The sequence below is a fragment of the Hevea brasiliensis genome, chromosome 14 (genome assembly GCF_030052815.1).
Source record: "Hevea brasiliensis isolate MT/VB/25A 57/8 chromosome 14, ASM3005281v1, whole genome shotgun sequence".
In the NCBI taxonomy this organism is placed as follows: domain Eukaryota; kingdom Viridiplantae; phylum Streptophyta; class Magnoliopsida; order Malpighiales; family Euphorbiaceae; genus Hevea; species Hevea brasiliensis.
In genome coordinates, this window is record NC_079506.1 from 6,565,245 (window position 1) to 6,581,500 (window position 16,256).

Consider the following 16,256-nt stretch of genomic DNA (forward strand, 5'->3'; position numbering starts at 1 on the left):
GACCTTTGAGGTTACCGATAGAGTTGGAGCAGCTTGCCTACCGGTTGGAGCTACCACCCAACCTCTCTCACGCTCATCCGTGTTTCACATCTCTATGCTCAGAAATACATTCCGATCCTTCTCATGTACTGCATTGGATGTGATAGAGCTAAAGAGAACTTGACATTTGAGGAGCAACTGTAGCCATAGTGGACTACCAAGTGAGATAGCTGAGATCAAAACAGATCCCTATGGTTAAGGTTTTGTGGAGGAGTCAGTCAGTGGAAGAGTGCACCTGGGAGTTAGAACGGGACATGCGTAGCAAGTACCCTTATCTGTTCAATGTATAATCATGTGCTTTATTCTGCCTTGTGTAAAATTCGAGGACGAATTTTCTGTAAGGGGAAGAATGTAACACCCACGATTTTTATATATTATTATTGGGCTTCGTGTAGGTATCCTCAATTCGCGGAAATTCGACGGTTGTCGGATGCGTGAATTTCCGGCGAACAGACCACTAGGAAAAGTCTCCGGTGGATAGAGGTTTTGGCTACCCGTCCATTGTCAGGCATCCAGAGCGTTCGAAGTCGGAATCGGCAAAGGTAAACGAACCTTTCTTTTTCGTAATTTTCTAGTGCTTAAATAGGATTGAAAATCCATAAAATATTCGTGGTAGCTTAGAAAATTACGATTCTTTTTGCAATAGCTTAGTAATATTTCTAAGGACACCGGGGCAGAGTTTTATAATTTTTAGAGCTTATTTGAGCAGTTTTTGCAAAAATGATCAATTATAAGGACTAAATTGAAATTTTACATATTGTGATGAATGATTGATTTGATGGGCCCAGGAGGGGCTGTGTGATGTGATTGAGTTGTGGATATATGGATTGTGGATATAGAAGTGTGTTTTGAGCCCTTTTGCAGGTTGGGTAGGTCCTAGGTATAGGGGAGACTCTGTCGGATTTTCGGCACGACTTAGGACGTATTGGTCTTTTTCTTTGTTTGTATTGAGTCAAATTTATTAAATGATTGTAATAAAAATTGTCAGGTGAGCCGGGACAGCCTTCTTCCTCTGCCCAGCCGCCTCAGTGACCACCGTCAAGTCTGTGAGTAGAATATTAATTTTAATTGTAATTTCGATATTATTATATGTTCAAGCATGCCCATGCATCACTTATATGCATATATTTATGTAGTTAAACTCTAGGCACGATTTATGTTGCATTCATAACTGTTGATGTGCCATGGATGTTGCTGTGGTAATTTGGAGCAGTGTGCGTGCGTTGGCGTGCGTGTGATGTGGTGTGGACTATGGATAGGACGGGGTAGTCACGGCTTGAGTAATTCGCTGGGACCCGATCCTTCGAGGGGTAGTCACGGCTTGAGTAATTCGCTGGGACCCTCGATTTGGTTATTAAGTGGAAGTCCGAGCTTGAGTAATTCGCTGGCACCAGGTTGGATTTAAGAGAGCTGTATAGGGGATCAGCTCCCATATGTTATGATTGATATTTTACTCTCTGAGTCGAACGCTCACTCCTGTTCAAAAATTTTTACAGGCCACAGGAGGATATTTTTTGAGGTTAACCTGCTTTCTCCCTCGCAGGTCAATTATTACTGTTTGTATAAACTTGTTAAATCTTAGAATTTCCGCATGTGTTAGAAATGTTTATTTGATTTGGGTCTGTAAACTAAATTATTATTTTGGGACCTGTAAACTTAATATGCTATGCATGTTTGATGGATTGGATGAGGGAGCTGAGCTCCCATTTATTTTTATGTTGATGAGTATGTGGAGGGTGAGCTGAGCTCCCCAAATGACTATATATTGTGTTTACAGGTCGGGTGAGTCAAAAACTCCCCGTTGGAAAGTCCATTTTATGGCCGGACTCTGTCCGTTTGTTTTCTTGAAATTGGGCCCAAATGGGCCTTAGAGTTGGGTTAATGAACAGTTAGGCTTACTACGGGCCTCGGGGGCTTTAGGCTGGCCCAGGTCCTAGTGCCGGTCCGGCCCATAGGTTGGGTCGTGACATTGGGTCACGAACTGAAGCTTTGACAGTGTAGCCACGTTGAAGCAAGAACTTCAGTAGCCATGAGGCTATGTACCCAGATGCTCCGGTAACACTCACCACCTTCCCTTCCCCATTCATTCTCTCTGTTGGTGTATGCTTGCTATTTGATCATTAGCAATAGGGATGAGCTCCAGGGAAGGGAGATGGCAAAAATGGCCTAGCTTGAGATCGGTTCGGTCGCACATATAGACGCATATATATATTAAAGTCGCATTTGGCATACTATTTTACAATTACAAAATTTTATTATGAAGTACTTTTGTATTTATATATCCTGTTTTTGTAACTATACTATGACATAATTTGTATTACAAGTTGAACACATTTTATATTTGTTAAATTTATTTCTGTATTTATACTTATATAATAGAAAAAGGTCCTGAGAAATGAGAGTCATAAGCACTATAGTTGCAGTAACTCAATACAACACAAAGCATTTTCCATAACAAAACATTAAGAATAATCAAATTCATCATTCCTTGAGAATGTTGTTATTCTTTTAACAAATGATTTGTTTAATATTATTATTGAAACTATTACTAAAAAAAATATATTAATTAAAAAGTATTAAAAAATAATTTAAATAAACACGAAATGTGTCTTGAATTGAAAGCTTATTTGTTGCATCAACAAATGACTCATCACATGAACTAAAGAAAGATTGAGAAATCTTCACAAAATCCTCAATTATTATTGGAATACAATCGTTTCTAGATATGGTATAGTCTGATTTGGTAACTCACTTAATGCTATATTTAAATTTTCACCCTCTTAATTTCTATATAAAAAAATCTAGATGTTGAAAAATATAATGCAAAATGGGTGGCAAGATTTGAGAATCTCTCTAAGATTTGATATAGATATATGTCCTCCACTGAATGAGATCTTTTTTTATATATAAAAAAAAAAAACTGCAAGCATTTGCATTCATAGGGCCGAGAGGGCTAACAATACAACTGATCTAGAACACAGATAGGGCTTTGAGGCCCAAAACTCAACCCATCACAGAATCCCCCAACCAACACGCTAGAACCTCAACAGACTAGAGTGGGAGATAGTGTGGGGACTAGGAAATGGAAAGGGATAAATTTTTACAATTGTCTCTGAACTTATCCATTTGTGACATTACAGTCTCTCAACTTAAAAATGTAATATAAAATCCTATCAACTTTCAAATTTTGCACAGTAAAATCCATTTAACCTCCAATTATCAATTTTTGATTCGACGACAGGCGATTTTGATTTTTTCGATTAGACGATTTGGGCGATTTGATTGAGCTTAGTCAGTATTTCTCTTTTCTCTCTCAAGCCATATGTAAATTGAATCATTTTTCTCTCTGTAGACAGAATAATTTTTCATGCTTAAAGAGAATAATTTTACACTTTGCCTAAAAGAGGAGAGAGAAATATTGACTAAGTGCCATGCGAGAGCTATTCACATCAATTTTTAGCTGAAAAATTGGTAATTGAAAGTTAGAGAGATTTGTGTAAAATTTGAAAGTTTAGGAAATTTTATGTTATATTTTAAAATTAAAGGATTATAATATTACAACTATAAGTTCAGAAACAGTTGTTGAAATTTATCAAATGGAAAGATCGAAGCTGCCCCTCCTACTGACGCTAAGTCCCAGTTAGCAGATGAACCTCAACAGCCGCACCAACACAGCCGTCAACAGCAATCAATAAAGGAGATGAGAGCTCTGTTGAATGAAACTGCACGCCTTGAAAACAACTCAAGTACAATGAACTAAGCTTATTGATAGTTCAGTCGAGAAATTGCATGACTGACCCTTTTATGAAACTACAATCTTCTTGTTCCACTCATTTGAATTAACATGGCATATAAAACATAACCGATTATCATTATTTTCTATTTCTCTTCAAAAACTAAGTAGAAGTTTTAAATTCTTCAAAAACATAAAAAGTAGCTCATGAAACAGAAAGAAATTACTAGTGGTAATTTAATGATTATTCTTCAGATGCATCATGGCTCTGTATCCCCAGTAGGAAATTCTGTCAGCAATCTCATCCACAAGACTGAAGTACGCATCACTCCATTGTCTTCGGGTTGCCAAAATCAGATAAGGAACCAATATACCAGCTGCAAATCCCAACCCAATTACCAAGTAAAACCAGTGCTCATAAAAATTATCATTCTTGTTACCAGCATTATTCTCATTAGTTCCAGGTCCTGCATTAGTTGAATTGTCACCTGAACACTCAACAATTAGGGGAACCCCACAAAGATAAGGATTGCCAGCAAAAGAGGAAGCCTCAAAAGTTGCTAGTTGCAGCACAAAAGGAATTCTACCGGAGAAATTGTTGTTTGACAGGTTCAGGTACCCCAAGGATGATAACAAAGACATGTTTAGAGGAATTAGACCTGAAAGCATATTGTTCGAGAGATCAAGGGATGAAAGTTGATTCAATTCTGAAATGCTCCGGGGAATCTGGCCACTGATGTGATTTCTTGACAGGTTCAAAACTACCGATCCTTCCAACTCGGTTAATTCATGAGGAAGTTCTCCGGGCAAGTAGTTCCCAGAAATGTCAATGCAAGTCAGAAGGGAAAGAGTCTTGGTGTATATTAAGGATTGTCCTTTCATATTCACAACTAAACTTTCCTCATAATAGTTTCCAAACAGGCTTCCCAAATACTTTAAAGGATGATTAATTCGTTGTGATTTAGTCATAGCTTTAAGATTACCCAGATTAGATGGAATAGTACCATTCAACTCATTTTCTGCAAGGTCAAGTACTTGTAAAGAACTCAAATTTGAAAGTATGGATGGAAGCTCTCCAAGAAATGCATTTGACCTCAATCTAAGAATTCTAAGATGTTTAAAACCATCTCCAATCCATGATGGGATGTAACCCTCCAATTTGTTGCCTCCAAGGTCCAAAATTTCTAGGCTTGACAAGTTCTGGAAAGAAGGTGGAAGTTTTCCAGAAAGCATGTTGTTGCTCAAGTGTAGTGAACAAAGAAATTTTAGCTGACCCAGAGAATTTGGAATCATCCCCGATAAAAAATTATTTTGAAGGTCTAGAACTTCTACAGCATTACAATTCCCTAAGTTTGATGGAATGCTGCCTAACAAATTGTTGTTTGAAAGATCAATGACTATCAATTTCTGAAGTCTTCCTATAGAAGCTGGGATTGCACCAATCAGCTGGTTGCCTGCAAGAGAAAGGAAGTTCAGGGATTGCAAGTGTTCACCTATGGTTTCTGGAATGGGACTTGAAAATCGGTTATGAGAAAGATCCAGTGCTACAAGTTCCCCAACTGGAAGAGGAAGAGTTCCTTCAAGGAGGTTGAAGCTCAAATCGATACTTAAAAGGGAAGGCAATTTCAAGGGATTTGGTAGCTCACCCTGCAACTTATTGGAAGAAAAATTTAAGAATAAGAGACTACCAGAAATGTCCCAAAACCAACTTGGAATGGAATATGAAATACTAGCATTTGAGAAATCAAGATGAGTAATGTTTCTTTGAGATTTAAGCCAGATTGGAAATGAACCCAAGTAGCATGAGCTAATTTGAAGGCGATAGATTTGAAATGGAGGAGTCCAATTTGAACTGAGATTAAAAATCAGAGAGTTGGATGACAATCTCAAGACCTCCAAATTGTTTAGCTTTGAAAAATGGGATTCAGTGACAACGCCAGAAAGACAATTGAAAGAGACATCTAGGAAAAAAAGTTCAGAAAGTTGTCCCAAACTCTCTGGTAGAGACCCAATCAAATGATTGGAAGAGACATCTAGGTAAGATAGCTTGGAAAGCTGACCCAAACTACATGGAAGAGTTCCATTTAGTTCATTATTATCAAGCTGGATAGTAGTTAGATGTCTCAATGCCCGGAAAGAAGGGACAGAACCATAGAAGAAGTTGTGATCTAAAAATAATTCAACTAGATTTTGAAGTTGACCCAACCAGTTTGGCAATTTTCCCTCCAGATGATTGTAGCTCAATTGAATGGACTGCAAAATAGGAAAAGGATTTCTAGAAAGGCAATTTTCTGTTCCTCCAAGAATTTCAGGTAAACTTGTCAAACTATTGAAGGAAAAATCAAAGAGTTTCAGATTGCAAAGTTTGCCAATTGAACTTGGAATCTCCCCCTTAATATTGTTGTTGGGCAAAGCAAGATAAGTGAGAGATGTCAGGTTAACAATGGAGGCAGGTAGCTTGCCATGTATAAAATTATCACCTAACTGAATAACTTGCAGTTTTTTCCAGCTTCCATGGAATAGTTGATGGCAACTACCTGTGAGATAATTCCCAGGGATTTGCAAGAATTGCAAATTTGGCAACTGACTAAATCCAAGAGGAATGCTTCCTTGCAACTTGTTAAAGCTGAGATCAACAGATATCAGGCTACTGATATTCACAAGCCAAAAGGGAAACATGTAGAGGTTATTAAAACTAAGGTCTATATAAGCAAGTGAACTAAAATTACCAAAGCTAGGAAGTGAAGTGGAAGCATTTAAGCTGCAAGAAGATAAGTGCACAATTGTTAAATTTGGAAGCATTTTCAGTGCTCCAACCCAGTCTGATTGCGACAAGTAGACTCCATTCATGGCTAAATACTTCAGAGAGATAAGTCCCTTCATCCATTCAAGGTTGTCAGAAGTTAACCTCCAGGCATAAGAAGAGACATTTAGATACCGCAACGCAGAGATATTTCCCAGATTTGGAGGAACTGTGCCAATAAACCCTGCATATGCCAAGTTCAGATATTGCAATTTCTCAAAGGACTCAAAGAATGCAGGAATTTCATTCGCATTGAATGTGTTAAAACTCAAGTCTAAATATTCCAAGTACTTGAGTTTTGTCACCGAAGGTCTAATCTTCCCACTTAATCCATGGCTTTCTCTATCAATGTCTGGGTTGTGGAGATCAACAATAATCACAGCTCCAGTTTTATTATTGCAACCTATTCCCCACCATTGACAGCAGTTACTTCCTTGCCAAGATGAGAGCAGATTCCCTCGATCCACAAGTCCATTTTTGAAGTCAATAAGAGCTTCTCTATCAGATTCTAAGCAATCCACCAACTGGGCATTGAGCCCCACTCTATTAAAACTGATGATGATAAGTAACAGCATCAGAAGAAGTGATAATTTTTCCATCAATTTAAGTCTCAAGCTTTCAACTTCTTTAAGTGATGAACAACCTGTATCATAATATATAGTGACAATTTTCATGAGAAGAAGGATGAGCTTGCATTGGCATAATCGACAGGTGTGATTTCTAATAATAGTTTAAATTCCTAGATGACTTTCTTTCACATTTCGTTTGACTTGTTCTGTCTCTTAGATTCCAAACGGCATATAGAAATGAGCATTTTCCTTTTGATTTTCTTTTTTTCTTTTTTTTTTTCCCTTGTATGACATTGAAGTATGAAGATGGCATTTACTATAAAGTTGGAGATTGGAAGATTGAAGAGTAAAACGACGTAGTTTTAAAGCGATACTACTTAAGGGCCAAAGCCCAAAACGACATAATTTTGGGTTACGTTTCCAAAGCCTATTCTTTTCCTTCTGTCCCCTGCTGCCTCTCAACCCAACTAGCTTGAGCACGGCGGCCCAGGCGCGGTGGTCGGCGGCGAGTGAACATTTGTTATTTCAACGTTGCAGCCATGGCCTTCGTCTTGATTTTTCAAAGATAGCAACATTTTACTCAGGTTTGTCTTATTTCTACTTGTTATTTTCACTCCATAATTTATATTTCGAGTGATATTTCACCATTCACAATTCATAACTTAGGGCCTGTTTAGCATTGTTATTAAAATTGTTGTTGAGAAAATTACTTTTTTAAATATACTTATTAGAGAGTATTAAAAAATAATTAAAAATTAAATTTAATCAGTTTTAGTTATAAGAACATAAAATAACAAAACAGTTTTTTTTAAACTGTTTTTCCCAATAACATCTAAAATGATTTTATTCAGAAAAACAGCTAATGATACAGGATTTTCTATTACATAAAGAGTGATCCCACATGATTTGTGAGAAAAGGTGTATGTGTACCGGGTGTACCTGATAATTCCTCAAATCGTAATTACTTATTTGCGGTTTATTCACAGTTTATGGCTCTTGGAGCTGACAACTTGCAGACTGTTCTTTCTTCTTTATGTGATAGAAGAAAGGTGACATTTTTCAACATTGGAATATCAGGGTTGCTGTTCTTTTCAGCCTTCCATTGCAGATTCTTCTCATAGGTTTAGCTCCCTCCAGGAAGTGGACTTCAAATAAGCTTGTGATGTTGTTGGTGTGGTCAGCTTACTTACTTGCAGATGCAACAGCAAACTTTGCAGTGGGAGGTCATCTTCAACTGCAAGAACAGTACTGCACATGAATCCCCTTCTGAGAACAGTAACATCCTGGCTTTCTGGGCTCCTTTTCTATTGCTGCGCCTTGGTGGCCCTGACACCATCGCTGCTTTTGCTTTTGAAGACAAATTTATATTATTTACTGTTTACGATTTTTATTATTTAAAATTTTTTATTTTTTTAAAAAAATTAAAATTTTTATTTAATCTTATTTTTACTTAACTTTTTCTTTACAAAAAAAAATTGTAGAAAAGAATTAAGTAAAATCAGTTATTTTTATTTTAAAAAAAAATTTAATGATTTTTAAAAAAAAATTAACAAAAAATAAAATTTATACTATACTATATATAAAAGTGTTGGCCCAATTGTACTCCTTAAACTATATTATACATAGAAGCGTTAAAAAAAATTTAATACTTATGAAATAATATATATACTGGTCCTTTGATTTCAGATATTTAATTTTATTATTATAATCATGGAATATAATATTTTATTATCATTAAATTAAGATAATATTTCATTATCATTAAATTAAAGTATTAATATATTTAATTTTTATATTTATTGAGGTGCTAAATTTTTCTGTTTAAGCACAATGATGTATTAAAAAGTTAGCAAAATTCATCTTAAAATCGTTAATGATAATATAAAAATATAAAAAAATCATATTAATTTTTCGATATCAAAATTATTTATTGATAAAAGGGCAGATCAATTACCAAAGTTTAATATTTATTAGCCCCAGATTTTTCTAATAACTGCCTTTAAATATTGATAATCATTGAATATTTCTATGATCAAAGTAAAAGAGGACAAACAGAGTAAAAATATCAATTTAAAAAATTATATTAAATAAATTATAAAATTTTATTAAATTACTTTATTTTAATATAACAATTTTACAAATAACAATGTAATTTGAAAATCATTAATGATAATATAAAAATATTAAAAATCAAATTTATTTTCAAAAATTGCATTAAATGATATTTTTTTTATTTTCTTTTAAGTTTGATGATTTCCATTGTGAAAGAATAGTGCAATTTTTATACATTCATAATAAAAATTATAAAAATAAATATAGAAATATTTGTTTTCATATTTTGCCATGCAGGTCTTGGGCTTGGGCCCAAATCTCCAAGATATAATCCAAAATCTAAAAGCAGGAAATAATTTTGCCTTTGAGAAGGAAAGTTCCAAACGAATGCATTTTGATGATTTCTCAATGGACTTGTTCTGTTTTCTTGGATTCCTAATAACAATATTTGTGTTCTTGGTTTGGAGAAAGCAATAGCCCTGGAGAAAGCAATAACAATATTCTGAAATTAATTCATTCTGCAAATTTCCAAATTAACATGAGTGAAACTATTGAATAACTCTATTTAATTGCATAAATGAAGTGAAGGATTTCTATTTGTTGGATGGTTCAATTTACTGGTTTTTTACATGCAGCAGAATTGTAATTTAAAGAAACTAAACCCTGAAACGGCAATGGTTCCTGCAATGCATAGCAGCTTTTCTTGCCAAATATAATATCTTTTCAACGGTTTTGTCCACAAGCAAGAAGTAGGCAAGGCTCCAAGATCTTCTGCTTGCCAAAACAAGAAAAGGTACTAAAATACCTGCTGCAAATCCAAATCCAATGCTCGAGTAAAACCACTTGTCGATGAAGCCATTGTTATCGTCATCCTCATTAGGTCTCTTCCTTTCGTTATCCGAGTTGGTGACTGTACAGTTGACATCAAGTGGAGCTCCACATAAAGTAGGATTTCCAGCAAAAGATGGTGCATCAAAAGTTGTTATCTGTCCTTTGTAAGGGATTTCGCCAGATAAATTATTGTTTGACAAGTTCAAGTACCCCAAAAAGGACAATGAAGACATGCTGGGAGGAATTGGGCCTGAGAGCTTATTGCTTGAGAGATCAAGAGACAGCAACTGTTTCAATTCTGAGATGCTTTCAGGAATTTGACCAGTGAAATGGTTTCCTGACAAGTTCAAAACCACTAGACCTGCGAGTTTCATCAGTTCTTCAGGAATCTTTCCATCTAAATTGTTTCCAGAAAGGTCCAGGCTGGTCAGAATGGACAGGGTCTTGGTAAATGTTTGAAACTGGTTTTTTAACTTCGCATTGAAGCTTTCTTTATAGTAATGCCTAGCGCTCATTCCATAAAATAGGTAATGATTTACCCGCTGAACTTGTGCCATTGCTTTAAGATTGATAAAGCTTGCTGGAATAGTGCCATTCAACTCATTTTCTGCCAGGTCCAGAATTTGCAGCGAACTTAAATTTGAAAGCTCTGGGGGAATTTCACCAGATAAGGTATTTGACCTCAAGCTAAGTATTCTAAGATTCGGGAAAACATTGCTGGTCCAAGGTGGGATATTTCCTGTCAACCTGTTGTATCCAAGGTCCAGAGTTTCCAAACTCGACCAATTATGGAGAAATGATGGTATTTCACCTGAGAATTTGTTGTTGCTGAGGTGAAGTGTTTGAAGCATATTTAGCTGACTCAAAGATCCTGGAATCTCGCAGGACAAGTTGTTGTGTTGAAGATCTAGAACCTTTAGAGAAGAACAATTTCCTAAATTGGATGGAATGCTTCCTGTTAAATTGTTTCTTGAAAGATCAATTACTTGAGCTGACATCATATCTCCTAGAGAGATTGGAATCACACCGGTCAGTTGATTCCCGGAAAGAGAAAAGAACCTTGTTGTTGCTAACACTTCACCTAATCTATTTGGGATAGGACCGGAAAGTTGATTGTTTGAAAGATCTAGAACCAATATGGGGACACTAGGAAGAGGAATGTGCCCTTCGAAGAGGTTCGAACTCAAATCCACAGTAGCACCGAGTGCTAAATTTAATACATTTGGTGATGTATCGACAGATAATTTTAATGGATTCGGTAATTTACCTTGTAATTGGTTGAAAGATGCATTCAAGTCCATCAAATTGGAAGACATATCCCAAAACCAATCGGGCACAATTCCTGAAACACTGACATTTGAGAAATGTAGATAAATGATGTGGCTTTGAGATTTAAGCCACACAGGAAATGAAGAGTTTAGAAAGCAAGAACTAATGTAAAGAGACTCCAGCTGAAATGGAGGAACCCAAAAGGAAGTGACATTCAAAATGAAAGAGTTTCCAGACAAATCCAAGGTTTTCAATTTGCTTAGCTTTGAAAAATGTGCTTCAGAAATTATTCCTGTCAAGTGATTGTTTGAGACATCCAGTTCATACAGCTCAGAAAGGTATTGTAAACTATCAGGGAGGGTACCATTTAGTTCATTTTCAGCAAGCTTGAGTACAACTAGTTTTTTCAAATTGCCTAAAGGAGGGATTGGACCTTGAAGTGAGTTGTACTCCAAATCAAGAACAGCCAGATTTTTAAGGCTACCAAGCCAATTTGGCAATTGACCAACCAACTGGTTTGAACTCAGCACTAAGACCTCCAAGCTGGGGAAAGGAGTTTCAGAAGTGCAGTTTACTGTTCCTCCAAGGAATTCAGGTATCTTTCCTGTAAGGTTATTAAACCTCAAGGAAAGATATTTCAGGTTGCAAAGTTTGCCAATTGAACTTGGAATCCTTCCCTGGATGTCATTCCAATAAAGACTGAGATAAGTAAGAGATGTCATGTTTCCAAGGGAGGCAGGGAGTTTTCCATATAAACGATTGAACGACAAATCAAGAACTTCTATCTTCTTCCAGCTTCCAGTAAATATTTTAGAACAACGTGCTTTGTTGAAAGTATTCACAAGTTTCAGGAACCGCAAATTGGGTAATTCACTAAAAACATGTGGAAATCTCCCAACATTCAAGCCGCTAAAGCTCACATCAATGGAAACCAGGCTACTGATGTTCGCAAGCCAGGCAGGGAACCTTGAGTTGAATATGTTAAAACTAAGGTCTACGACTGCAAGTGAAGTAAAATTAACAGAGATAGGAGATGAAATGGATCCAGATAAGAGACAAGAATATAAGTGCAACTCGGTTAAATGGGGAAGCTTGTTCAATTGCCCAACCCAGTTTGATTCTATAACTGATAAGTTAACTCCACTCATTGCCAAATATTTCAGGGAGACAAGACCAGTCACCCAATCAAGATTTTCAGCACTTAAAACATGTAAGTCATAATCAGTGACATCAAGATACTGCAATCTTGTGAGGTTCCCCAAATTTGGAGGAATTACACCACTAAACCCAGCATTTGATAGGTTTAGATATTGCAAGTTCTGCCAAGAGTCAAAGAAACTGGGAATGGGGGTGCCACTAAAGGTGTTGAAACTCAAGTCTAGATGTCTCAAAGACATGAGTGCTGTTAATGAAGGCCTAAGCTCCCCACTCAGGTTCCAGAATCCATACCTGTCACTGGCAGAAGAATCAGAAGGAAGTGGGTTTTGGAGATCCATTTTACCAACATTTGGTGGATGTCGGTTGTGGAGATCCACTGTAATAACAGCTCCTGTTCTGCCATCACAAAGTATTCCCTGCCATTGGCAGCAGTTGGTTCCTTGCCATGTTGAGAGCCGGTTTCCAGGATCAATAAGACCCTTTCTGAAGTCAACAAGAGCTTCTCTGTCAGACTCTAAACAATCCACCATCTGGGCGTTGACATTGCAAGCAAATTCTCCTATTATCAAACATACAAAAGATAATAATGCTTTCAGAAATGTAAAAATTTCCATGAATTCAGTTGTTGAGATTTTGAAATCCTGCAGAATACTTTCCGTAGAACCTTAATATAGAACTCAATCCATGTGTCGTGTGCTTTGAAATATCGTTATTTTTTTTCACAAAATATTAAAGATGGATCTTTCATGACACTTGTTAGATACAGATTGCTAATATTGAATCATATTAGTCAAATGAAAATGACATGTTTGGCACATTCTTGATCATTATAAATATAAGTGGCCAAAATGTCAGGTAATTAGCTTGTCTTTGTGAAAGTTATGACAAACAGATAGAAGGAAAAGAGCCACGACACTAATTAGTATTTTTTACATAACAATTTCTTGATAAGACAATGAGCAACTTCTAATGGCTTACATCATTGCTCTTTCAATTGGAGCAACTTTCAGAGCAGGCCAAGTTAAATTAACCATTCATAATGTAAAAAGTTGAAAAAATGAGGCTCAATATTTTTTCCCCTTTCTTCTTTACTTCATTTTAAAAAAAATTTTCTACGATTAAAAGAAATATACAAAATATCTGTTGAGAGCTTTTTTTTCGTAAGGGATTAAGGCTTCAAATTTGAGTCTATCAGGTAAGTAATATGCATTAGGCGATTGAAATGAGCTAAATTAGACTAGAACTAAGAAATAAGCCTGGCTAGATTTAAATCTCAAAAATATAATAGATAAAATCTAAGAAGCTAAAAAACTATAGGTGAATTCAAAACTATAATGTATAATGTTATCCTTGAAAGATTGAAACTTGGAAGATACATGTTGAGGATTGAATCAAACTGCATTTATGCGTAGAATCGAATCGATTGAATAGGTCTTCTGGGCTTGGGTTGATCAGGCTTAAAGCAAATATGTCTGGGTTTAATTAAAACATGATAGAACTATGGGCTTGGAACTTCAGCCACTTCAGCTAGTTCCATTTTTTTTTTTTATTGAGTTGAACGATCTAAAAATCAAAATTATTCAAATTAATAATTGAAATCAAATTAAAAATTTAAATTAAAAAATCGAATTAGAACGTTTTCTTTTATCATGACCGAAATTTATCAAAATCAAAATTGCTTGGCCTCCGTGGTTTTTGGTCTAATCTTGATTTCAATTTACTTTTGGTTCGATAAAATTGAAAACTTTTTTAATTTTATTATTATTATTATTTTAATTTGGTTTTGACTTGAAACTAAGCAGAATGGTTTTAATCTGATTCAAAGACAGTTTTGGTCAATTTAATTTTGACTAATTCCGATTCTAAATTAGCCCTTATCTAGTTTAATTATAGGGCTGACCAAAGAATCGTTTGGATTTGAAACTGAACAAAAAATAATTCGTATAAATTTGAGATCGAAATTGATTAACACTTTTATGGGCCCAAATTGGCTCAAAATTAGAGAGGGTCAACTGCGGTTCATCTCTCATTGAATTGGTAGGGTTCAAACCTGAAATACTTCACTTTTATCAATGGGAAACGGAAGAAAAGCAGGTTATACAGAGTTAGTATTAAAATTCCAGTCATTAAAGTTGGAAGTGAAGAACACGCTATAGCCTCCATCTTAATTTAATCCAAATTTCCAATGTTCAGAAACCATAGAACTGTTTTTATCAGCTATATAGAATTAAAAATTGCTAAAATTGGTTCCTATTTTCCATTTAAATATCATGAGACTGAAACTTATCTTATGCACTTTTCATAAAAAAAAACTTTCTTGAAAATTATTAAGTTTTCATTGAGTGTTTGATCTATGAAGACCTTTTCATTTCTTTGGATTATCTGTCTGTTATCTGCAAAACTATTTTCTGGTGGAGTTGCTCAATTGGCGCACTGCAATGCAGCTTATAGAGAGGCTCATCTTGACCTCAAAAGGGGTCTTAATGATTCTTGGAACCGGCTCTCCTCATGGCATGGAGCCAATTGCTGTAAATGGTCAGGAATAGCTTGTGACAATACAACTGGTGCTGTTCTCGCAGTTGATCTCCCAAATTCATCAGGTCTTCAGCCATTAGGAGGGGAGATTAGACCTTAACTGGCAAAAATTAAGTCCTTGAAACATCTGGATTTAAGTGGGAACTAATACAGAGGTAAAATTCCTCATTTCTTGTCCTCTTTGCAGAAATTGCAATATCTAAACCTGTCATTTGCTGGATTTGGTGGCGCAGTTCCTCCAAAACTTGGAAACTTCTCTAGCTTGCAGTTTCTTGATGTCTCTTGTTATGGTTTAACTGTTGATAATCTTGAATGGGTGAGTGGTCTTCTTTCACTAAAATATTTGGCAATGAATTCTGTAGACCTTTCAAAGTTAGGAGGAGACTGGATTGAACCATTAAACAAGCTTCCACTTTTATCTGAGTTGCACTTAGAATTCTGTGTTTAATCGGTTTCCATCTATTCTCTTAGAATTCTGTGTTTAATCGGGTTCCATCTATTCTCTTCCTTCTATTAATTTTACTTCCCTTAATATCTTAAACCTTCGGGACAACTCCTCCCAGGGCAACTTACCAACTTGGTTTGTGAACATTAGCAGCCTTGTATCTGTTGATATCAGAAATAGCAAGTTGACTGAAAGGATTCTGCTCGGTTTTGGCGAATTGCCAAATTTGCAGTAGTTGAAGCTTAAATATAATGAACTCTCAGCAAGCTCCTTCCAACTATTTACAAGAAGCTGGAAAAAGATACGAGTGCTAGATTTATCTATCAATGAGTTACATGGGAGACTTCGTGCTCTTCTTGGAAATATGACACTCTCATTAATTTTGATTTACACTTCAATTATATCGAGGTTGGGATTCCAAGCTCCATTCGTAAGCTTTCTAATTTGCAGTACATTGACTTGTCGTTAAATAATCTGACAGGAAGTTTACCAGATTCAATTGGCCAGCTTAAGAATCTTGTCGGACTCCTGTTGAGCAATAACTTCCTTCAAGGTTCCATTCCTTCCTCTATTGGAAATTTACAGCGTTTAACTACCCTCACGCTTACAGCAAATAAGCTAAATAGTACTCCGCCTGATAGCATTTGGCTGCTCTCTGAGCTATCTTCCCTTGATGTTTCTCTCAATAAATTGACGGGTGTTATCTCAGAAGCACATTTCATAAGTTGATAAAACTAAAGGAAATTAGTTTATCAACTAATTTATTCATTTTAAAAGTCAGCTCCAACTGGGTCCCTCCTTTCCAAGTCACTTTCTTAAAGA

The 16,256-nt window shown here is 35.8% G+C and overlaps 2 protein-coding genes and 1 long non-coding RNA gene across 3 annotated transcripts; 1 reads left to right on the top strand and 2 right to left on the bottom strand.

The window, feature by feature from the left end:
* Positions 1–740: 740 nt before the first annotated feature.
* LOC131172470 (uncharacterized) lies at positions 741–1,753 on the top strand. The gene is made up of 2 exons (XR_009142942.1): positions 741–1,085; positions 1,536–1,753. It is a non-coding gene; the product is annotated as an uncharacterized LOC131172470 (long non-coding RNA).
* Positions 1,754–4,009: 2,256 nt separating this feature from the next.
* LOC110657430 (receptor-like protein EIX2) lies at positions 4,010–7,174 on the bottom strand. Its single transcript, XM_058134171.1, has one exon. The coding sequence runs from the start codon at positions 7,172–7,174 to the stop codon at positions 4,010–4,012; it is 3,165 nt and encodes a 1,054-aa protein (XP_057990154.1).
* A 2,565-nt stretch (positions 7,175–9,739) lies between these two features.
* Positions 9,740–12,984, bottom strand: LOC110660015 (receptor-like protein EIX2). The gene has a single exon (XM_058134172.1). It carries the CDS (start codon positions 12,982–12,984, stop codon positions 9,853–9,855), a length of 3,132 nt encoding a protein of 1,043 aa, XP_057990155.1. The 3' UTR covers positions 9,740–9,852.
* Positions 12,985–16,256: the final 3,272 nt, after the last annotated feature.